The 24,757-nt window shown below is 39.3% G+C and overlaps 1 protein-coding gene across 6 annotated transcripts in view; it reads right to left on the bottom strand.

The window, feature by feature from the left end:
* Window positions 1-362: 362 nt before the first annotated feature.
* adgb (androglobin) overlaps window positions 363-24,757 on the bottom strand; it is a 308,223-nt gene continuing 283,828 nt past the window's right edge. For 3 of the 6 annotated variants that reach the window (XM_069932242.1, XM_069932241.1, XM_069932243.1), the window contains 6 exons: window positions 22,925-23,064; window positions 20,811-20,972; window positions 13,154-13,301; window positions 5,040-5,142; window positions 2,154-2,337; window positions 363-1,014 (listed from right to left, as the gene is read on the bottom strand). In XM_069932242.1, the coding sequence (XP_069788343.1) occupies window positions 829-1,014; window positions 2,154-2,337; window positions 5,040-5,142; window positions 13,154-13,301; window positions 20,811-20,972; window positions 22,925-23,064 (923 nt within the window). In that variant the 3' untranslated portion in view covers window positions 363-828. Of the gene's footprint in view, window positions 1,015-2,153; window positions 2,338-5,039; window positions 5,143-13,153; window positions 13,302-20,810; window positions 20,973-22,924; window positions 23,065-24,757 lie in introns of those variants that run through there. The other 3 variants (XM_069932240.1, XM_069932244.1, XM_069932245.1) reach the window with 3 other exon arrangements.

Here is a 24,757-nt window from a genome sequence, read left to right as displayed (position 1 = left end):
GCAGAGGATAAAGTTGGGACAGTTAGTAAGGATGTGGTTAGAGAGGATGGTGAGATATATCCTGCATGTGTGGTAACTTGGTCTGTGACTAAGGAAATGATGGCAGCTGAAGAAAATGCAGTTGATAGAGATTTGCCCAGAACTTCTGAAGTACATTTGAAAGAACAGGGTCATCGTGAGTGAGAGGATTTCTCTTTGTCAAGGACTCCCTAACACTTCGGCAACTGCTCAATTTCTGGTGGGTTTATGTTGCACACAAGCTGTCTCCTTTTTTTAAATCACCACGTGCCTGTTTAGATTTCTACAAATAAATCTATTTCAATAAATGTAAACAATAAACTCAATGAATATATGTACAAGAAAATAAACTTTAATAACTATGTTTCAGAACTGAAAAAACAGCCATGAAATACCTGAAAAAGTAACCAGACACATGGAACAGAAGAGTGCAAAAGAAAATGTCAATAGCAGATCATCCATTAATATGCAAAAGCAAAGAGGCATCCAAAGCATTTCTGCAGCAATGCAATATTTGTGAAGTGTGATCACTCCACAATGCAGCAAAAGTGATTGAAGTCCTGGTCTCCTACAAGGCAAACACAGCCATATTATCATTGACCCTTCCCAGATGCTGCCCGACCTGTGTGCTTTTATTATTTCCCGATTGACATTTCAAGGAGGAATGCATTGTGATCAATGGCAAAGAAACAAATGGAGAGTTTGCATGAAAAAAAGCGTGTATGTTGTCATTAATTTTTAAAAATGTGGCAAGGTCTGCATTGGAGGATCTGATGATGTATATTTGGAGATACCTGTCTGTTTTGCTGTTTACTTTTTCCTTCCCAAACTCTTGGTCTTTTTAGAGGTACCGCTTTTGCTCTTTCTTTCTTGCTCTGCTTGGAGAGCTTCCATTTCTGCAATTTCTCTTTGCTTCTTCATTTCCTCCTCAATAAGTTTGTTCCTGTATGACTCTCTCAGTTTAAAGACGTCTTGTCGAGCTTCATCCAAAGCTGCCTGCAATGTAAACAAAGCACTTCTATAGCCACTGGAAGGACAAAATACCCAAAGACAGCAATAAACTTGAATAATGGCCATATACCTTGGAAATAAATTTCACTGCAAATCAAAGTGAGTTGCTTGGTTTCAATAGGAAGAATAAGAAGGCTATGTACTACTCAAACAGTAAGGATTTAAAAGGTGTCGTGATACCGTGGAGGCAGACAAACAGAGCAAAACTGAACAAGTTGTAGCATGACGGATGCATTGATGAAAATCCCAGAGGGTCCACTTTTATTCCACAACTTTGGACAAGCTCTTCCTATACAAGTGTAAATGTGGCATCCACTAGCCAAAGTGGGAATAATGCTTGTAAATAAGCAGAACAAATAAATTCCAGCTCATTACCCTTTTATTCAAATCTCAATAAAGAGCAAAGCAGTGGAAGATGTTGTGGTCATTATCAAGTAACACGTGCTTAACTATAACTACTAGAGCTTGAAGGCAACCAGTATCTCTCAGCTCAATAATCTGCTATGTGGGTGGAAAGCAGAACCAAAGTTCTCAATAGCCAAATTTCCTCCAGACATTCATGGCATCTTTTGATTGAATATACTCAAAGAAGCCTTGGTAAAAGTGAAGATCAGAGGCTTTTAGGGGTATAACCACAAAGCAGATAAACAAGCAACCCCCACTTTGCAGTAAATTGTGTTCCTTGAAAACAGTCCATATTGTGAATTTCCACAATATGAAACCATGCCAATTGTGTTAGTGCCAATAGGTATGAGTGGAAAATAATTTTTGTATTTATTTATCTAAACACAGTGAGTGCAAAGTTTATTCCATATCTCAAATTTTTGGGTGGTGATTGGTGAATTCTGATAGGGTGAATTTCTGTGAATGGTTGCCAATCAACATTAATCTTGCCAGTTACTAGATAGTCTGCTCATCACTTTGTGAAAGTTCATCAATCCAGTTGGACCTCACACCCTGAAGAACAATATCTTTTAAACTTGGTACTGCATGGGAATTTCAACTGAGCTTTTGTGCTAAACTGAAAGAGACTGAAATTCCTTTGGAGAATATGCGGTAACAAGGCAGGAATTTTGCATTTGCAGAGAGCACTGAAAGAATATTTTTAGAACAAATGGCTTTACCTGCAAATCCTCAAACATTCTCAGTTGTTGTGCCTTCAGCTGACGACGTGTCTGTCTTTCATGATCTCTGTGCTCAAAGACTATCTCCCTCCTTTGGCGAAAATTGTGAATTTCTTCAGTTTTAATCTTCTCTTGTTCTTCAATAATTTTTTCACCCTCCAGAACTGGTTCAGGAAGAGTTGCCCTGTTGATATGTAACCCATTCACATCAGCCCCACTCAGGAGTATTACCATATCTGAAATCCTCATCCGAAATTTTTTTGGAGCTGAACTAACTGAGGATGTCAGGCTACCGGCGGCAGCGGGGTCGTTGGGCTGCCAACTGCAGTGGGGACCTCAGGCTATCAGGAAGGAGTGGAACCCTTGGGTTTCTGGGCAGGAGCGGGGCCTCGGTGGGGAGGTGTCGGTGATGGGTGGCAGCCAGCATTTTTTTGGTGAGAATTAAACATTATTTTAATGCTTAAAAAGACTTCACTTGTTTGTTGTATTTTAAATACCGTTACAAGTGATTTGCTATTGCTACTGGGCTGTTTTTAAAAAAATGTCCAGTTCTCCGAATAAACCAACGAAGGCCCAGTCCTGATCTTTTCAGATAGTCGGAGTTGTACTGTATTTCTGACAAATGGAAAAAGACTCTGCTTGGACACATTGATCTGATTTTAGAATTTTCTTCAATGAGAACCTTCGAATTGCACTGCACAAGAGGTGTTAATTAGTCCACCTTGCTGTGCTGGCTCTCTGAAAGAGACATCCAATTAATTCCATTCATTTGCATGACCTCCTCCTCCCTGCCAATGTTGTACAATGGAAACAGGCAGCAGTCAGCAATATTGCTGCCTCTCACAGACCAGTGACCTAGATTCAATCCAAATCTTTGTGCCGATAATGTAGATTTTACATTTTCTTCTTGTGACCACATGCCATACATGTGGCAGGTTAACTGACAGCTGCAAGCTACTTCTTGTGTGGAGGTGAATGTTTGAATTGAGATTGAGAGGAACACTGATGGGAATGAAGAAAGAATAAAAATGAGGTTAGTGTAAATGGGCATTTGGTGATCAACACTTGAAGGGCAGGGAACAAGGCTTTCTGCACTATCTGAATTTATTAACATTGATTACCTCGAGTGAAATGCAAGAAAGGCCACTTCTGGGATTGTTTCAGGTCCCTCCAAAAGTGACTGGGCACTTCCGCATAGAGTTTCATCATCATTATCTAAAGCATTGTCTGCATAAGTTCCACTCCTCACTGTACCCTTGCAAAGCTCCTTTTGGATAAAAATTAGTTGGCAACAAAGTTGGTCACAAAGTTGTCCTGGGGCCAACCATTGTTCAACATTCCCAAGATATTAAAGTTTTATTGCCATAACACTGGATTTAAAATCAGATAAGATAATGAGAGTACCTTGATCCCAAAGAATTCTTCACCACCCCTGGATCTCACCCATCAGTCTCCTGCTTATTGGACAAGGCCAGGACATGACTATCTGACTCTTTGATGCTTTGGAACCCAAGACTCAGGCCCCAACCCTCAGCCCTGAGTCTACAACTCATCTATGAACTGTTATTTCCTCCTGATTGGTCCAGCATTTTACCCATCAATCTCCTCCATATTGCACAAGGCCAGGAGCTGACTGCAACCCTGGGTCTTCAACTCCATGAACTGTCCTCTCCCTCTGATTGGTCCAGCCTCCCAAACAGTTCATTCCTTGAAGCTGCCTCCAATCTCCAACTTTCAAATCCCTACATACTTACCCAATTGCTGCTACCCACTCTTTCTGCAGATACCCTCCTTACCCAATTTTTTCTGGATGATTCCCCAACCTGTATTTTTTACATAGTTATGCTCCAATTGAATTGGGCTTTGAATAAGATGAGACCATGGATCATCTAGAGATGATTGGCCACACACATTGTATACTTATCAGATTCCAAAACTGACAGTCTTAGTCTTCTGATCACCACTCCATCCTGCGAGTCTTATCTTCCTGCATCTGTTCCCCTTGATTTTTCTTGACTCCCTTTTTGTCTGGCATCTGCCAATCAACTGCCTCTGTCCGTTGTGTTTCACCAATCCTACATGTGGCCTCTGTCCCACCCCTCTTCTTTACACTGGCTATTCTAGAACATTTAACCAATGTCAATAAAAGGTTTCAGCTCAAAACATCAACTATTCTTTATCTCTCACTGATGCTGCTCTACCCACTGAGTACCTCCAGCAGATTGTGTTTAGCTTTAGATTCCAGCATCTGCAGACTCTGATGTGTTTCTAGTGCACACATTTCATTAATTTACTAAATCAAGCACACCCCTCCAAACCCCTGGATCTTACTTTGGTACCAGGACAGCCCATTTTTTTAATGAGAAGAATGTGCATTGCGTTTTCAGTTGTGCAGGAGGCCTGCTACAACAAATGCCTTAACTATCCAGGAAGAGGCTCTAAAATACCCACATACAAGTATTTGCATTGCACACTTCACTCTTCAAAAGGGGATCCCTGCAACATGCTGTTACTGAAACTCTGCTTGATTTTAGACATGAAAAAACCTCAGGTTCTTTTGTCAGTTTAACTAGAAAAGGCTTAGGTGTAGATCGAGACACTTAGTGTCATTTCAGCACGCTCCCTAGATTTATGATGGGCCAAGAGGAGGGATGTTTGTTTCTCCCTTGCATGAACTGTCAAAAATTTTAGACTCTGATATTTAGAGGGAAGATACAAGGAAATTTTTTGGATTATGAGGATTGTAAAATTTGGCCGCACTCACCTAGTCCATTGCTATTATATGCATTTAATAAAAGCATGATGTTAGAAAAATGAATGGAATAGTTGAGACAAAGAATCATCTTTAGATAACTGGTCACTCAACTCAATATGAATTAACAATACCTGACATATTTGATCCATTTCATTGGTTTAATAGTATAATCAGAAACTTGTGAATTTCTGTCAACAGCTGTTGATTGAGTATCTTGAACATCCTGGAAAATAACTACAAGATGTACAGATGTCAAATGTTATGACAAGTTTACAAATGATCGAGTTTAAAAATAAAGGCCTTTTTGCACAAAATACAGAACACTATAACATGCAAACAGGCCCTTCAGCCCATCTAGTTTGTGCTAAACCATTATTCTGCCTCCTCCCATTAACCTGCAATGAGATCATAGCCCTCCAAATACCTCCTATCCATGTACAGTACCTTTTCACATTTTTATGAAATGTATGTTAAAAATGGAGCCCACATTCACCTCTTCAGTTGGCAGCTCACTCCACACTCTCACCACTTTCTCAGTGAAGTTTGCCCAAATGTTCCCTTTAAACGTTTCCTCTTCCATCCTTTACAGATGTCCTCCAGTTCTTGTCTCAACCTCAGTGGAAAAAGCCTGCTTTTATTTTCTCTATATATAACCATCATAATTTTGTACATCTCTATCAAATATTCCTCATTGTATGATGCTCCAGGAAATAAAATCCTAACCTGTTTAACCTTGCCCTGTAACTCAGCTCCTCAAGCCCCAGTAAAATCCTTGTAAATCTTCTATGCATTCTTTTATTCTAATGGATATCTTTCCTGTAGCGAGGAGACCAAACTACACACAATACTCCAAATTTGGCATCACCAGTGTCTTGTGCAACTTCACCATTATATCCCAATTCATACACTCAATACTTTGATTGATGAAGGCCAATGTTCTATAAACTTTCTTTACAATCCTACATATCATTTTCAGGGGACCATTTATCTGCATTCCCAGATCTCTCTGATCTACTGCATTCCTCAGTGTTCTACCATTTACTGTATATGTTCTACCAGGGGAAGATCTCCTAAAATGCAACACCTGACATTTTTCTGCATTAAATTCCATCTGCCATTTTTCAGCCCATTTTTTCCAGCTGGTCCAGATCCCTCTGCAAGCTTTGAAAGCCTTCCTCGCTATCCACTACTCCGCCAATCATAGCGTGATCTGCAAACACGCTGATCCACTTTACCACATTAGCATCCAGCTGGTTGATATAGACAACAAACAACAATGGACTCAGCACTGATCACTGAGGCACACCACTCGTCACATGCTTCCAGTTAGAGGCAATCATCTACAACTACTCTCGAGTTTCTCCCATAAAGCCAATGTCCAATCTAATTTGCTACCTCATCCTGAATACTGAGCGACTGAACCTTCTTTTTTGAATATTTTATTTTAGATTTTCCAAGGCTTGCACAATTCCAGAATACAACCTTTTGCAACAATGATATATTACATTCAGAGTCCTTTTTTACCCCCCGTGAACTCCTCTCCCTTCCCTCCCATACCCTAATACCACAAGAAAAAGATTAGTTAAATTAAACAAACATATATAGAGTCACAGTCCCTTAAAGGAACTAAATATAAACCCAAAATAACAAAGTAAAATGAAAAAATCACAAAACATGAGCACGTTATCTGTGCCATGACCCACTTCATTTATCTCAGTCAACCTTCCCTGCAGAACCTTGCTGATGGACTTTCAAAAGTCCATGTAGACAACATTCTCAGCTTTTCCTTCATCAACCTACCTGGTAACCTCCTCTAAAAATGAACAAGGCCACGTTTGACTATCCCTAATCAGTCAGTGGCTATCTAAATACATGTATTTAGAACACCTTCCAATAATTTACTCACGACCTATTCAGGCTCATCGGCCAGATTATTCTTAGAGCCACAGTCACGGCTAAGGACATTTTAAAATATATCTGCCATAGTCACTATAATTTCTACACTAGCTTCCCTCAAGGTCCGAGGGAATATCTTTTCATTTTCTGGGCATAAATCTACCCTTAATTGCCCCAAGACAGCAAGCTTCAACTCTTCTTTCATCGGATCCATGTCGTGTCATGTGGAAATTTTGATCTCGATCTCAGGTTGCTGTTGAATCGAACAGGAGTCTGTGCAGCTGCAGATACTGTGGGAGTGCTGGAGGCAGATCCATAGACACACTGTTTCTGAAGAGACTCTCTTGCTTTTCTTTCTCCTATTGTTAGGGATGCTGGGCAATACTCATAGTTACTCTTTGTTTGCCTTAAAAAATTAAAGTATATCATGTATGTTACATTTTAATGTTTTATTGTGTGACTAAAATGAAACTTGAACCTTGCTTACCTCACTCTTTTTGACATTGTGCCCATTTCCTGAGTAAATACAGATCCAAAAAAAATACATTTAAGATTTCCCCAATCTCTTTTGCCTTCATATATGACCACTCTGATCTTCAAGAGGACCAATTTTATCCCTTGCTATACTTCTGCTCTGAATATATCTGACAATTTTTCTTCACCTTGTCTCCCAAAACAACCTCAAGTCTTCTTTTAGTCCTCCTGATTTCATTAGAATTTTTAATACTCCTCAAGTACCTCATTCCTTCCTTGTTGCCTGTTCCTGGAAACACCTCTTTCTTCTTCTTAACCAGATCCTCAATATCCCTAGAAAACCTTTGCCTGTTAACTGTGCCTTTAATCCTGACAGGTCATACAAACTTTGGACACTCAAAATTTCACCTTTGAAGGCCACCCATTTTTCAAGCACAACCTGTCCCAATGCATGCTTTCTAGATCCTTACTTATATCTTCAAAATTGGCCTTTCTTTAGTTTTGTATTTCACCCAAAGACCTGACCTATTTTTATCCACAATTATCTTGAAATTGATGGCATTATAATCATTGGACATAAAGTGTTTCCCTATGCTTACTTTTGTCACCTGTCCTGTCTTGTTCCCTATTGGGAGATCAAGATTGAACTCTCTCTTGTTGGGACCTCTATATATTGATTTTGGAAAATTTCCTGAACACATTTCATGACTGCACTTCCTGAGAAGACTGAGGCATGCAAGGTTACTGACCACATCCTGTCAACTTTCTACAAGAGTTCTACTGAGAATGGTCCTGGCCTGGCCTGGAATGGTCCTGGCCTTAGTGTGGTACAGTTGCTGTCGAACTTTGGATAGGAGGTCAATCCACAGTAACATGAGCAGTAGAGAAGATCACTGGGGTCTCCCTCCCCACCATCGACATGATCTCCTGGGATGGTTTGAAGAGGGCTCGCAAAATTGTTGAGTACTTCTATCGACCCACACACAGCATTTTCAAGCTACTCCCATCAGGAAAGAAATACAGGTGTATCAGAGGCAGAACTACCAGAGTGAGAAACAACTTCTTCCCAGGGGCAGTGAGATGAATGAAGGATGAATGAACTGCTCAGATAAAGCTTCTGAGACTTTACCATTTATTTAACAGGAGTGATTTTTAAAATATATACAGTATGTCTATAAATACTGCATTTGTATTGTTTGTATGTTTTATGTCTGCATGTTTTTGCACCATTGACTGGAGAATGCTGTTTCATTGGGTTGTATTTGATCAATTGGATGATAATAAACTCTAAGCCATCCAGCCCTAAACAGTATAAGAGCTCGAGTCTTTATCAGAACTTTATGTCTGCTATCTTGCTGCAGATTTGCTCCTTCAATTCCTATTGACCATGGGCGGTCTATAATACAATCCCATTAATTGATCATACATTTCTCATTCCTCAATTCCACCAATATGGCCTCAGTAGATGATCCCTCAAGTCTATCCTGTCTGAGCACTGCTGTGACATTTTTCCTGACTAGCAATGCCACCCCTTCCTCTTTCATACCTCCCTCTAATTCAGCAGAACTCCAGAATATTGTTGTCCCTTCCGCAACATAGTCTCACAAATGGCCACAATGTCAAATTCCACATGCTGATTCATACTCTAAGCTTGTTCGCTTTTTCTACAATATTTCTTGCATTGAAACAGATACAACTCAGAACATTATTCCCACCATATACAACTTTTTGATTTCTATCTTTATATGCAGTTCAGGTATTTGTTTATATTTTCCTTTATTCTATATTAATTTATATATTCAACAGTTGTGATCAGAATAAAAAGAATATTTTGAGTCTGTGTCATTCATCAAAAGATTTAAATGCAATAGATTATCCAGTTCCTCTGTTGAATATTTGGAAATTTACATCACAATCAATATTTGTGATTTATAATTAGAGTAAATCTGCATCATATTAAAAATGGATGTTTTCTTTCCGTACATTTCACCAAGTAACATATGCATCACGTAGAATACAATGAGTCTGATCTTTGAGACAAGAATAATATAAGTCAATAAGATAATAAAGTTTGGGGAAAAGTTGATGATATTAATGGGTCTGAACCATTTGAGAAAATATAATCATTCCAGACCGAACATCCAACATTTACAGCACAGAAGCAGGCTTTTTAGTTCAACTGGTTAATGCTGACCAAGTTGTCTTCCTAAGCTCGGTCCTTTTGCCTGTATTTTACCAATCCCTTGAAACTAGTCCTTTGAATTGTTTAAGTCTCCTGGACCAGATGGATCGTACCCTCAGGTTCTGAAAGAAGTAGCGGTAGAGATTGTGAAGGCATTAGTAATGGTTTTTAAGGAATCAATAGATTCTGGTATGGTCCTGGAGTACTGGAAAATTTCAAATGTCACCCTACTATTCAAGAAGGGTGGGAGGCAGCAGAAAGGAAATTATAGATTAGTTAGCCTGACATCAGAAGTTGGGAAGATGTTTGAATCAATTGTAAAGGATGAGATTACAGAGTAGTTGGAGGCACAAAACAAGATAAGCCAAAGCCAGCAAGGTTTCTTTGAGGGAAAATCTTGCTTGACAAACCTATTGGAAGTCTTTGAAGAAGTGACGAGCTGGCTGGATAAGGGAAATACAGTGGATGTTATGCATTTGGATCTTCAGATGACATTTGACAAGATGCCACACATTAGCAAGATACGAGCCCATGGTATAACAGGAAACATCAAAAGATCACAAGATAAAGGAATAGAAGTAGGCCATTTGGCTTATCGAGCCTGCTCCACAACTCAACCCTGGGCTAAACCATTCTCACATCTAGTTCCAAATTCTGGCCTTTTCCCCATATCCCTTGATACCCCGACTAATTAGATACCTATCAATCTCTTCCTTAAACCTCCCCAGTGGTCGGGCATCCACAGCTGTCTGTGGCAATGAATTCCACAAATCCACGACCCTCTGGCTAAAGAAATTTCTCATCTCTGTTTTAATTTTACCCACCAAAGGAAACATCTTATTCACATCTACTCTGTCCAATCCTTTCAGCATTCAAAATGTTTCTATGAGATCCCCTCTCATTCTTTTATACTCCAACAAATACAGTCCAAGAGCTGATAAATATTTCTCATATATTAGCCTTTGCATTCCAAGAATCATCCTGGTAAATGTTCTCTGTATTCTCTCCAACATCATTATCACCCTTCTAAGATAAGGGGCTCAAAAGTGCACACAATACTCCAAATGAGGTCTCACCAGTGCCCCATAGAGCCTCAACAACACCTCTTTACTCTGATACTCTATTCCTCTTGAAATGAATGCCAACATAGCATTTGTTTTCTTTACTGCCAATCCAACCTGGTAGTTACCTTTAGGTTATCCTGCACAAGGAGCCCCAAGTCCCTTTGCACCCATCCAAATAATAATCTGCCTGTTTATTTCCTCTTCCAAAATGCACAATCATACATTTCTCAACATTGTATCTTATCTGCAATTTCTTTTCCCACTCTCCTAAGCTGTCCAAGTCTCTCTGCAACCTTTCAGTTTCTTCAACACTTCCTTCTCTACCACCTACCTTGGTGTCATCTGCAAAATTTGCCACAAAACCATTCAATCATAATCTAAATCATCAATATACATTGTAAAAAGAAGCGGCCCCAACACCAATCCCTGCAGAACACCACTCGTAACCGGCAACCAACCAGAACAGGATCCTTTTACTCCCACCCTTTGATTTCTGCCTATCTGCCAATCTAATATCTTTCCTGTAATTCCATGAGCTCTCATTTTTATTAAAGCAGCCTCTTATGCAACACCTTATCGAAGACATCCACAGCCTCTCCCTTGTCCATCTTCCTTGAGATTTCCTCAAAAAATACTATTAGGTTGGTCAAGCAGGATCATACCTTCATGAAATCATGCTGGCTTGAACCTATCATGTCATTCATGGTGAGATATTTCATAACCTTGACCTTGAGGATTGACTCCTATAACTTTTCAACTACTGACATCAGACTAATAGGCCTATAATTTCCTTTTTTCTACCTTCCTCCTTTCTTAAACAGCGGAACATTTGTGACCTTCCAATCCTCCGGAACCATGGCAGAGCCTATTGATTTCTTGAAAATAATTTCCAATGCCTCCTCAATCTCCAAAGCCTCCTCCTTCAGAACCCATGGGCGGACCTCATCCAGTCCGGGAGACTTATCTATTTTTAGCTTATAATCTTGACTGTACTTAATTCTATTTCCTGAGGCCTCTGACTGTCAGGTATATTGCTGTTGTTTTCCTCAGTGAAGACTGACACAAAATACTTTCATAAATACTTATTTATTCACAAAATACTTATTTAATTCTCTTTGTTACCCATTATAATTTCTCCAGCATAATTTTCAATCAGTCCTATCGCTACCCATGCCTCTCTTTTACTCTTCAAATATTTTCAAAAAACTCTTAGTATCCTTTTGTATGTTATTTGCCGATTTCCTCTCATAATTAATCTTTTCATTCCTAATGACTTTCCTTGTCTCTTTCTGTAAGTTTTTAAAAGTTTCTCAGTCCTCTGTTTTTCCATCAATTTTTGCTTCCTTGTATGCCCTTTTGCTTTTATTTTATCCTTAACCTCTCTTGTTCGTCACATTGGTGCCATTTTTCCATTCATAATTTTCTTTTTTCTTGGAATATATTTATTCTTTATTTCTTACACAATTATCAACCAATTCTGCTCTGCTGTCCCTCCATTTTGCTTACTTTTCCAGCCAACTTGAGCCAGTTCCTCTCTCATACCACTGTAATTTCCTTTGTTTCACTGAAATATTGATACACCTGATATCAGCTTTTCCTTTTCAAATTTGAACACTATCATATTATGATCACTACTTCCAAAGGGTTCCATTTCTTTTAATTCCCTATTCAGCTCAGGTTCATTATACATCACCCAATCTATAACCGCCAATCCCCTGGTAGGCTTATCAACAAGCTGTTCCAAAAAGCCATCCCATAGGCATTCTACAAACTCTCTTTCCTGAGATCCAGTACCTCCCTGACTTTCCCCAATCCCTTTTCATGCTAAAATCCCCTATATTTATTTTGACAGCAGCCTGGAAATGGAGTACGTTACAGATGGAAATAGAAAAAATGTGTCAGAAGGAAAATGGAATGTTGGCTTCATTGCTGGAGGGATTGAATTTAGGAGCAGGGAAATTGTGGTGCAACTCTACAATGTAACTGTAAGGCCACATCTGGAGTACTGAGTACAATTCTGGTCTTCTTACTTGAGAAAGGCTATTGTGGCTTTGGAGGCAGTCCAGAGGAGGTTCATCAAGTTGATTCCAGAGATGAAGGGGTTAGCCTATGAGGAGAGTTTGAGACATATGGGGCTGTACTCACTTGAATTTAGAGGAATGAGAAGGGATCTTATTGAAATGTATAAAATTATGAAAGGCATAGATAAAATAAAGGTAGGTAAGTGGTTCCCATTGATGGGGAGACTAGAACTTGGGAACATAGCCTCATAAACCAGGGTAGTAGGTTTTGGATGGAGATGAGGTGAAATTGCTTTTCTCAGAGGAATTCGCTGCCCATTGAAGCAGTGGAAGCTACTTCAGTGAATCTATTTAAGACAAGGTTGGATAGATTTTTACAAAGTAGGGGAATTAAGGGATATGGGGAAAAGGCAGGTAGGTGGAGATGAGCCTATAATCAGATCAGCCATGATCTCATTGAATGGAGGAGCAGGCACGATGGGCCAGATGACCTACTCCTGCTCCTATTTCTAATGTTCTTATATATTGAGATACCCCTGTACATATCAGCAAAGGCTCGTTTGAGCTGGAAAACGAGTTGCTGCCATTCCTAATCTCAAGTGATATACCTGTGGGTGATGTATCATTTAATTCTGAAGCTTGGCTGTTGATATCAGAGCTGTTTCCATTGACAGTTTCATCTTGCTTCTCACCGATGGACTGAAGAGTTATATTCATGCCTTTGTCATTCAGTACATGCAGACGAAGTTGTAAGGCCTGGGTGATAATGGTCACAAAATCATTTCAATGAAGCTTTTGCCAAATTGCATTCCTGTAACTTCATTTCTGAAAAGTATCAACAAAATGCTGAGATGTTTGGAATGCCCAATGCTTGCGAAGATAAGTGTGGACTACATAAGGTAAATCAAGAGGTCTTTATTATGGGACAGCAGTTGGTATCCAGAGCACAGAGAGTTAAGATAATGACAAAGAGCTGAGAGAAGGTAAGAACATTGATCTGTACACTGAATTGTTATCACTTGCAAAGTACTGCATGAGAGGGTTAAAGAAAGTACTGCACGAGAGAGTTAAAGAAAGTACTGCATGAGAGGGTTAAAGAAAGTACTGCATGAGAGGGTTAAAGAAAGTACTGCATGAGAGGGTTAAAGAAAGTACTGCATGAGAGGGTTAAAGAAAGTACTGCATGAGAGGGTTAAAGAAAGTACTGCATGAGAGGATTAAAGAAAGTACTGCATGAGAGAGTTAAAGAAAGTACTGCATGAGAGGGTTAAAGAAAGTACTGCACGAGAGAGTTAAAGAAAGTACTGCATGAGAGGGTTAAAGAAAGTACTGCATGAGAGGGTTAAAGAAAGTACTGCATGAGAGGGTTAAAGAAAGTACTGCATGAGAGGGTTAAAGAAAGTACTGCATGAGAGGGTTAAAGAAAGTACTGCATGAGAGGGTTAAAGAAAGTACTGCATGAGAGGATTAAAGAAAGTACTGCATGAGAGAGTTAAAGAAAGTACTGCATGAGAGGGTTAAAGAAAGTACTGCACGAGAGAGTTAAAGAAAGTACTGCATGAGAGGGTTAAAGAAAGTACTGCATGAGAGGGTTAAAGAAAGTACTGCATGAGAGGGTTAAAGAAAGTACTGCATGAGAGGGTTAAAGAAAGTACTGCATGAGAGGGTTAAAGAAAGTACTGCATGAGAGGATTAAAGAAAGTACTGCATGAGAGAGTTAAAGAAAGTACTGCATGAGAGGGTTGTGGAAGTACATTCAGTTGTAACTTAAAGAGAGAAATGTTATGGCTTTCAGGATAGAGTAATAGGACTAGTTTAATAGCATTTCAAGGTAAATGGCTTCCCTTTGCTTGTAAAATTCTAGATTGGCAAGAGGTGAATTAGTCACTTGGTCAATTTTTACCATAAATCTGAATCCCCACAGTTACCAATTTGTTCCTGCTTGACAGACAGGATAAATATTGACATTAGCATTTTCTGCAATACCTCACATTATGAGTGCAGCACTGAAATCAGAATGGTGAACACGCCATTAAAACAAACGAATTCTTGAGGAGGATAAATCCACACCTTTTCACCATGCAGAAATACAATGTCTTTCACAATTCCAATGTGAATCTGACATGTGAATCTGGAGAGACAGAAACCTTCTCTAATCATGGTACCAACTTCTTTGGTGAAGGAGGAAGAGGGTGGTGGGCATATTACTTCTGGCACGCGAATTCACAGCTGTTATACAACACATCCACAATGGTTCAATAAGAGCCGATTTCACATGGTTAAAAATCAATACTGTGATCTTGATTTTATTCCAAAAGCTTCCTCCCATGCTTAGAACAAAGTAATCTTTCAGTGACGTATCTTTGATTTCTATCTTCAGCCTAAACTTAGATGTAACCTAGAATGGAAGAAACACTTAACAGAACATAAAATGTCATAGCCAGAACTTAATTTCTGAAACTAAAGAACAATTTGATTCCCTTCTGTCTTTCAAAAGAATTTATTTGATTTTGCTAGATTATTGTATTTAATTTAGTGACGTGAAGAAATGAAGTTCTCATAAGCACTTCTTATGAGTACAGCTGGAAACACAGAAGCCAATTGGTGCATGGCAAGAGCCCATAAATATCTTCAACAGAGTAAAATGTTGCAAAGATACTTCAGGAGACCATTTACCAATAAAATTTGCAATAAGAGTGATGGCAGGTGACCAAAATCTCAGTCACAGATTGTCATAAAGGATGAAAGAGAGAAATAAACAAATAGATAAAGGCAAGTAGTTTTGGAGCTTTCCCAGAGAAATAGCTGGTGTAGTGAGAGTCATTGGTGGACAATGATAGATCCTGTTGGAGAGTTCCATGTGGCAGAATGCCTGATCACCAGAGTTTTAAATCAAATTCCAGTATCATGCCTGGCTGGTGGCATGAGGGGCCCTTCCTGACAGATCCTGTCAAATCATGTGTGGTACTATGGGTTGCCTCAGTGGAGATGTGATGGGGATGAGACAGTCATTCACTTCCTTGTGGAATTCTCACTTGCTTTAAGAAAGGTAAAGACCAGCTCAGTCTTGTTGAGTTTTATCTCAAAAGATGCCATATTAAATGTATGACTGGTGTGGAGTCAGCTGGATATATTGAGCAGCAAGGTCAAATGGTCTCTCAGTGGTCACTATTTCTCAATTGTTTTGTTGCATTTATACCTGATATTTGACTGGATTTGTGTTCTATTAATTAATTCATTTATATTTCTGTCCATTTTGAAATATGCTAATCTGGAACACATTCCAAAGCAATCTTTAGAGCATGTCATGCAATAATCCAAACCAATTCTATGTAAAATTATACACTGTTCCCTGTGTGTTCTCACAGGTTCCTCAGAATTAAGAATGATCCATTTGCCTCATTTTCACAATTCCATGGCCTTTGATGCTGCCCCAGTATGTGGACATTTTTCTTCAATATCTTCTGTCCTCATTTAGAGTCAGAATATGTTATGTCTTTTAAATTTTTGATTTTGTGCTAGAAAAAATGGCGGTGCTGCTGTGGACCCTTGGAGAGTGGGAATGAAGACACAGCACTCCCATGCAGGGTCCAACTGCCCACTCCGATAGTCATCAGTTCTGTACAGGCTTTAAACAGCCTGTTAAAGGCACCCAATGTGGTTTATTTTAAAATCCCGTGACCCAGGGGTCTAGGCCAAAGATGGTGGCGCCTATGATTGGCAGCGGCCTCAAGGGATTGCAGATTCTGGGGACGCAGAAGACTGAGGCAATGCATCAGAAAATGTGGAGACCATCACCGTTTGAGAAGGAAAAACAGAGAAGAAGATTCTCAGGACAGTGATCACATTGGTGAGCCAGTGATGGGCTGTGAGGCTGAAGAGCACCCTGGCAGTGACTTGAAGTGAGGAACTCACGCAGGCTGCGGGTGACTGCAGTCAAGGGACTCACACCAGGCTGCGGACTGATGGAGACTGGGTGAAGGGGTATTGAAAGCAAGAGGGTGCTGATCATGTCAGAGATATGCATCAGGAGGTCAGGCTGCTGATAGTTTAGACTGAAGGCTGTGTGGCTGTAGGAGCGCTGGAGGCGAATCCATGGACACTCAGTGTAGCGCGCCGAATAACTCAAAGACTTGTTGACTTAAACCAAGGCTTTTATTAACAAAAGACTGGAGTATAGTACATTGAGGTCAACCAGTCCAGAATGACCTGGGTCTGGTTAGGAGCAGCCCTTTATGATCTGTCAGTAGGTGTGGCTATGTCTCTCAGCCAATCACAACAGCTATATGTAAATATATACATTTGGTGATAGTATCCTGTACTATCACACTCAGTGACTGGAGGGATTCGCTTTTCCTTCTTTTTATCTCGCTGTAAAGGCCACTGGGGAGTTTCTGCTGATAGCAAATCTTTGACTGCCTTACGGTAGACTAAAGGAAATTTTGTGTAATATCACATTTTCTGTTTTATTACATGGCAATTAAAAAATAATCTTGAATCTTCTGCCAATTCTCTTCTTTTAGTTGTATCTTCCTTCATTGCTAATTCTTTTTCTGTATTTACTATTTCCCTTTCCAACTGCTCTGTTTCCTGATTATAGTCCTTCTTCATCTTGGTTACATAACTTATTATTTGCCCTCTAATGAACGCTTTCATTGCATCCCATAGTATAAACTTATCTTTCACTGATTCCGTGTTTATTTCAAAATACATTTTATTTGTCTTTCAATGAATTCTCTAAAATCCTGCCTTTTGAGTAACATAGAGTTTAATCTCCATCTATACATTCTTGGAGGGATGTCCTCTAACTTTATTGTCAATATTAAGGGTGAATGGTCCGATAATATTCTTGCTTTATATTCTGTTTTTCTTACTCTATCTTGCATACGAGCTGATAACAAAAATAGGTCTATTCTTGAGTATGTTTTATGTCTAGCCGAGTAATATGAATATTCCTTTTCCTTTGGGTGTTGTTTCCTCCATATATCCAAAAGTTGCATTTCTTCCATCGATTTAATTATAAATTTGGTTACTTTGTTCTTTCTGTTAATTTTTTTCCCAGTTTTGTCCATATTTGAATCCAAATTCAGGTTGAAATCCCCTCCTATTGATATGTTCCCTTGCGTATCTGCTATCTTCAAAAAAATATCTTGCATAAACTTTTGATCTTCTTCGTTAGGTGAATATACATTGAGTAGATTCCAAAACTCCGAATATATCTGACATTTTATCATTACATATCTCCCTGCTGGATCTATTATTTCCTCTTCTATTTTAATTGGCACATTTTTACTAATTAATATAGCTACCCCTCTTGCTTTTGAATTATATGACGCTGCTGTTATGTGTCCTACCCAATCTCTCTTTAATTTCTTGTGCTCCAATTCAGTTAAATGTGTTTCTTGCACAAATGCTATATCATTTTTTTCTTTTTTCAGTAAATTTAGCAGTTTCTTCCTTTTAATTTGGTTATGTATTCCGTTAATATTTAAAGTCATATAGTTCAGCGTAGCCATTTTATACTTTGTTTATCTTCCCTTTCCGTTTCTCCATCATTACCTTTCCTTCTTATCCATTTCTGCTTTCTTGTTTTGAACACTTTATAAGACAACATTTCTAAAACATCAAACATTTTCCCTATTCTCCTATTTAAAACTTCTTTAACCCCAATCTCCCCTCCCCCTCCTGAGTTGTCCTTTATCCCTTGTCGGACAACCACATCTCCCCTCTCCATTTGGATTTGCGAATTCACTCACAAACGTCAGCTGATTTTGCAGTGACCGTAACTCCTCCCCACCTTGCCCCCCCCAGAAAAGATTTCAATTTTCATATGTAACAAAGGTCACTCTTTTAATTCCCTCCTTATTCCCTCTATTCCATTTCCCTCCCTTATTAATTCTTGTCTATACTCTATATATTTTCCTCTAAATATGGATACATTCATGTATGCACACACTATATATATATATATATATATATATATATACACACATATACCCCTTTACACACATACATATAGATCGTGGTCATTTTTACTCTTATTACATGTCTTCATCTCTCTGCTTGTTTTGTAGTTGTTCTGCAAATTTCCTTGCTTCCTCTGGATCCGAGAATAGTCTGTTTTGTTGCCCTGGATTAATTATTTTAAGCACCGCTGGGTACCTTAACATAAATTTATATCCTTTTTTCCATAAGATCGTTTTCGCTGTATTGAACTCCTTCCTCTTCTTCAGGAGTTCAAAACTTATGTCTGGATAGAAAAATTTTTTTTGACTTTTATATTCCAGTGGCTTTTTGTCCTCTCTTACTTTCTTCATTGCTTTCTCCAATATATTTTCTCTTGTTGTATATCTTAAGAATTTTACTAAAATGGATCTTGGTTTTTGCTGCGGTTGTGGTTTGGGGGCTAAAGTTCTATGTGCCCTCTCTATTTCCATTTCTTCCTGTAATTCTGGTCTTCTCAGGAACCTGGGGATCCAATCTTTTATAAATTCTCTCATATTCTTGCCTTCTTCATCTTCCTTAAGGCCCACTATCTTTATATTATTTCTTCTATTATAGTTTTCTATCATATCTATCTTCTGAGCTAACAGCTCCTGTGCTTCTTTAGCTTTTTAATTAGATTCTTCCAATTTCTTTTTTAAGTCTTTTACTTCCATATCTACAAATGTTTCTCGTTTTTCCATATTTTCCACTCTTTTTGCCAATTCTGATATGGCCACTTCCATTTTATTCATTCTTTCTTCTGCATTCTTAATTCTTCTTTTTATCTCATCAAATTCTTGTAATTGCCATTCTTTCACTGATTCCATATATTCTTTAAAAAAAGATACATCCATTGTCTTGCCTTTCTCTTCTTCTTCCATTTCTTTCTGTTCTTCTTCTTCTTCCTCTGGATTGACCATCTGTGGTTTCCTTGTTTTCTTTTTACCCTCTTCTTTCTTGTTGTCGTTATTGTCTGTGTTCTGCACTTGCTGCTGTGCTGCAGGTGTCTCTCTCAGCTGTGGAGATCGACTCTGCAGCTGTTCCCCCCTCCCGTCAGTGTGTTTTTTTTCATGCGCGGTTGCGCACTTTTACTCGGCTCTGCGAGCCATTTTTGTAGTCCCGAGCCCGGGACCTCCACTGACCTGTGGGAGCGGGCCTCTCTCTCCGCGGCGGGCTTCTTCGGACAGGTAAGGCCTTCACCTTCTTCTTCCGACGTCTTTCCTTCTTCTTTTCTTCCCGTTGTTTTTGGTTTTTCTTTCTTCGCTGCCATTGTCTTCACACTTTTACTTTCACTTTGTTTTGGTTTTTAAGTTTGTGCCTTTGTTTTTTCTCTATCTTTTTTTAACTTTTCTGGAGAGGGCTGGAGTTCCCCTACCGGCCACTACTCCATCACGTGACTCCCAAATAATCTTGAATCTTGAGAACATAGAAGTCTACAGTGCAGGAGAGGCCCTTTGGCCTACAGTGTTGTACCAACTAATAACCTAGCCTAACAACTGCCTAGAATTTCCCTATTGTGTAATCCTCTAACTTTCTCATTTCCATGTACCTATTTTATTGTCTTTTAAAAAATACTATTGAACCTGACTCCATCACCATTGCCGGTAGCACATTCCATATGAAAAACTTATATTTCCCTGTTGTTACTTCTAGGCATCTTAAATTTATTCCTTCTCATGTTAACCATTTTAGCCCTAGTAAAAGGTAGTTGGCTATCCACACAATCAATGCCTCCTATCATCTTATACACCTCTATCAGGTCACCCTCATCCATTGCTCCAAGGAGAAAAGACCAAGTCCACTCAACCTAATCTCATAAGGAAAGCTTTCCAATCTATGCAGAATCCTTGTTATTCTCCTCTGTGCCTTCTCTAATAATGTACACATCCTTCCTGTTGTGAGGTGACCAGAACTGAACACAACATTCCAAGTGGGATCTATCTAATGTCTTATAAAGCTGCAACATTACCTCATGACTTGAACTCATTTCCACAGCTAATGAAGGCCAAAACACCACATGCCATCTTAACTACATTATCAACCTGTGCAGCAGCTTTGAGTGTCCTGTGGACACAGACACCAAAATCTCTCAGTTTTTTCACATTGCTCTGTGTTCTCACATTAACATTGTATTCTGCCTTAAATTTGACCTTTTCATCCATTCTTTTTTTTGGAATGAGTATTTTCATGAATTGAATGAGGCACACACATCATTACTGAAATATTAACTGGTTCATGATGAATTATTTTTAAAACCCTAGCTGATTCATCGTGAATTACCTTGAAAGTTCTTCCAGGGTCTGCAGCCTCCCAGGCTCGCTTCATAGCATGGATTTCATCCTGATGTTCGGTGTCTTTCTTGATGTCGACACTATCACCTTCACCACAGTCAACAACATAGTGCAATATGAAATGAGGTTTTGTTGAATCAATTTGCCGTACCTGAAAACATCAAAAGTAAATAACATGAACTTCAGTCGCTTTTGAAATTGTACACACGTTAATAAATATTTGCAAGTAATCAAGAGAGTTGACACAAGATTTAACAAATTCCAAGGATGCTTAATTGTAGATAACTTGCCATTCGGTAACAAATTCTGCAGAATTTATTTTGTCATATCATATAAAAGGCCATTCCAGTTAATAAAAATTCTAATATTTGAAAAGCAAGTTACTTCGAGCAACAAGTGGGAATGGAAAGTAAATTTTTTCATGACTTCATGCTCTCCGTGACTGATGAAGAATTTTAGAATTTCAACAAATAGCAAAAAGTGTATTTTGGTGTCCTTGGACAGGGGCAGGTGAGACTGATCTTGGTGTGGGGGGGTGGGGGTGGGGAGGGCAAGGAGAAGAATGGACTTGATAAAAGACAGGAATAGGGAAGGTCTGAGATAATGTTGGAAATCAGGTGCCAAAAAGTTTACTGATTAGCCAACACAAGATTGTCAGGTGCCTTTAAAATGTTAAATTCATAAGGGAGTGAGTCAGAGCCCTGAGGAATTCCACTGGTAATATCCTTCCAGTGCCAGCAACATCTGCCTTGCACTGTTCCTTGTTCCTGTTACTGAGATAGTTTTTGGACCCAATTTACCACTCTCTCTTGGATCCCAAGGACTCCTCCATTTTTGACCAGCCTTTCTTGTCTTATCAAAAGCCTTGCCAAAACCTTCGTAAGCTTTATCATTCAAAAATTTGGTCGTTATTTAGAAATCAACTTTCTCTGAACAAGCCCACAGTGACAGTCCCTGATTCATCTGTTGTTTCCTGTATGAAACTATATCCTGTACCTTAATTTTAGTTTCATTCTGACATCTTTCAGACATGTATTAAGCTCTTGGTCTCTGACAGTTTCCATATTTTTCTTTCTCCTACTCTCTTCACATCTGGCCACACCAATGTTCGGCAATCCCACTCTTTTTTGTGGGAATGTCTTCAGATCTACTTACATGACCCAGTTTGCTGTTCACTTTGGCCAAATAATTTTTCAGTCTAGCAAATTTAGCCTCACCCAAATTGTGAACCTTTACCCATTTGCTGTTTTCCACAACTATGTCAAATTGAACTCAACAGAGACCACTTCCACTGAATGGTCACAGCCTGCCTTGTCTAAATCCAAACCCACAATTGTTCACCCCCATTCTCTTCCTTCTCTCATTAGATTTGGTCTATACATTTCTTCTACATCTAATTTAGAAATTATTTTTTCATTATATTTTCACACTAACCATATCCCAATGATTACAATAGAATTAAACACCTCTTCCCTCAATGGGAAACAAAGCTTGAACGATTTTGAAATGATGGAAATGTGTTGCCAACTTTGCTCTTTAATCACCCTTGGTCTATTTTGGAGGTGCTGTTACTCACACAACAGTGGGGCCTCTGTTTCTGTTCTTTCAGTCAATCCATATCACCGTAATTGAAGATCCTTCCAACATATGATCCCTGTTCACAGGTGTGATGGTTTCTTTGGTGCTTATTTCTTGGCACATTTTGATGACATTGTTTGGCCTCTTATCCCTCCTCCTATACCTTTTCTTACCCTGCGCCAGTGAAGTTCAAATCCTTTCCCAATGCATCACCCAGTCCCAAGCTTGGTCCCTTACAGACCTCTCCCACTGAACCTGCCGAATGGTTTCAGTGCATTCCAGCAAGGTGTCAATAAATCTCTGCTCCAAGCTACACCACCCATGTCCCAGTCCAAGGGAAGAAGGAACAGTCAACGTATTTTTGAATTATAGAAACATGCACCAGCTGAATTATTGTGACTGAGTTGTTCAGAGTAGACTCGAATTTCTGGATATTTTTATTTACTCTACATCACAAAGCTGAGAGGCAAAGAATCCTTGGAGCCCATTCCACAAACTGACAGGATGAAGAATAGGAAAAAGTACCGGAATCTCTGTCTTGAGTGATGTGCTTTTATCTTTTCCTCTGTCAGTCTTATCAGGCTTGTCCTTTCCTTTCTTTGTATGTCTTGCTGTTGGTGTGTGTTTCGATTCATCGATCTCAGAACCTGGGCCAATATTCCTCTCTGGGATTTCAAAGTATTCATACAAAAGAACACGGTGATGTTACAGAAGATTTTCAGTTTAATTACAAGGTGTGCTTGGGGCAGAGTGGGGAGGAGGAGCGGGTAAAGAGAAGGAAAAGATGAAAGGAGTCAGAAGGATGGGGAAAAGCGAGGGGAGTGAAGAAAAAAGGGGGAGGGGAAATGAGGGAAGAGGTTACTGGAATTTGGAAATTGAATTTGATGCCATCTGGTTGGAGACTGCCAAGATGAAATACAAGGGTTTGTTCCTCTTATTTATGAGTGGCCTTAACCTGGCAGTATGAGGCCATGGACATACATGTCAGTGTGGCAATGGTGTGTGGAATTGAAGTGGTTGGCCACTAGGAGGTCCTTGCTTTTGCAGAGGACTGTGTGAAGGTGCTCAGTGAAGTGATCCCCAGTCTGTGTCTAATCTCCCTGATGTGGAGGCTGCACTGGGACCACCGGATGCGGTAGATGACCCCTACAGATTAACAGATAAAGTGTTACTTCACTTGGAAGGATTGTTGGGGACCACAAATTATGCTGAAGGAGGAGTGTAACTTGCTGAGTTCCTTCAGTACTTTGGTGTATTGCTCCAGGTTTTGCAGTATTGGCAAACTCCTTATCACCTTTATAATGTCATATGCTTTGTACAGCATGCATAAGCATTGACATTCTTACTTGCAGTAGCCACACGTTTGGAAACAAAACAACTACAATAATCTGCATTAAAGTACTCTAGTCCAGAAAGAAACAATAAATATAAAAGATAGATAATAAATATTCACAGTTATGATTAGTGCAAAAATGAAAATCAGTCAATTAAATAGTGTAATAGTGTAGACATCTCGTTGTGGTCCTAAGTCATTTATGATAAGGATAGTTTGGGAAGGTTCAAGAACCTAATAACCTTTGGAAAAAAATACTGTTCTTGAACCCGGAGGTGCTGGTTTTCAGACTTCTATACTTTTGCCGCAAAGGTAGCAGTGAGAAGAGGTTGTGACCAGAATGATGGGGATCCTTTATGATGTTGGCTGCCTTCTTGAGGCAGCATCTCACATTGATGTCTTCAGTGATTCTTTCTCTCCCACGGACACTGCTTAACTCACTGAGTTCCTCTAGTGGATTGTGTCTTGCTCCAGATTGCAACATCTGCCATCTCTTTTGTGTCTCCATTTTCTGAATGAAGTAACTCGTAAATGTTAAATTACAGGTATGTGATCTTGACAATTATACTGGATTGTGTTGATCTTTATATTTTTTTGCTTGTGTTTTATTACCTTACTGTTCAAGTTCCTGGAAATCTACAAATGGGAAAACCTTGTCTGGACCCAACACATTGAGACAACTGTGAAGAAGGCGCACCAACACTTCTGTTTTCTAAGAATTCTGAGGAGATTTGGCATATCATTGAATACTCTGTCAAACTTCTACAAGTTTATTGTGGAAAGTGCACTGACTGGTTGCATCACAGCCTGGTTTGGAAACTCAGGAGCCCAGGACTGCAAAAGGCTGCAGAAAGTAGCAAACATAGCCAAGTTCACCATAGGTACTGACCTCCCATCCACTGAAGACATTTGTGTGAGGAGCTGCCTCAAGAAGGCAACTAACATCAGAAAGATCCCCATCACCTTGATCACAACCTCTGCTCACCACTATCTTTGGTCAGACGGTACAGAAGTTTCTAGGTTCA

Source organism: Narcine bancroftii, chromosome 4 (assembly GCF_036971445.1).
Source record: "Narcine bancroftii isolate sNarBan1 chromosome 4, sNarBan1.hap1, whole genome shotgun sequence".
Classification (NCBI taxonomy): Eukaryota; Metazoa; Chordata; class Chondrichthyes; order Torpediniformes; family Narcinidae; genus Narcine; species Narcine bancroftii.
The sequence above is the reverse complement of the archived record's forward strand: the minus strand, read 5'-3'. Positions and strand labels throughout refer to the sequence as shown.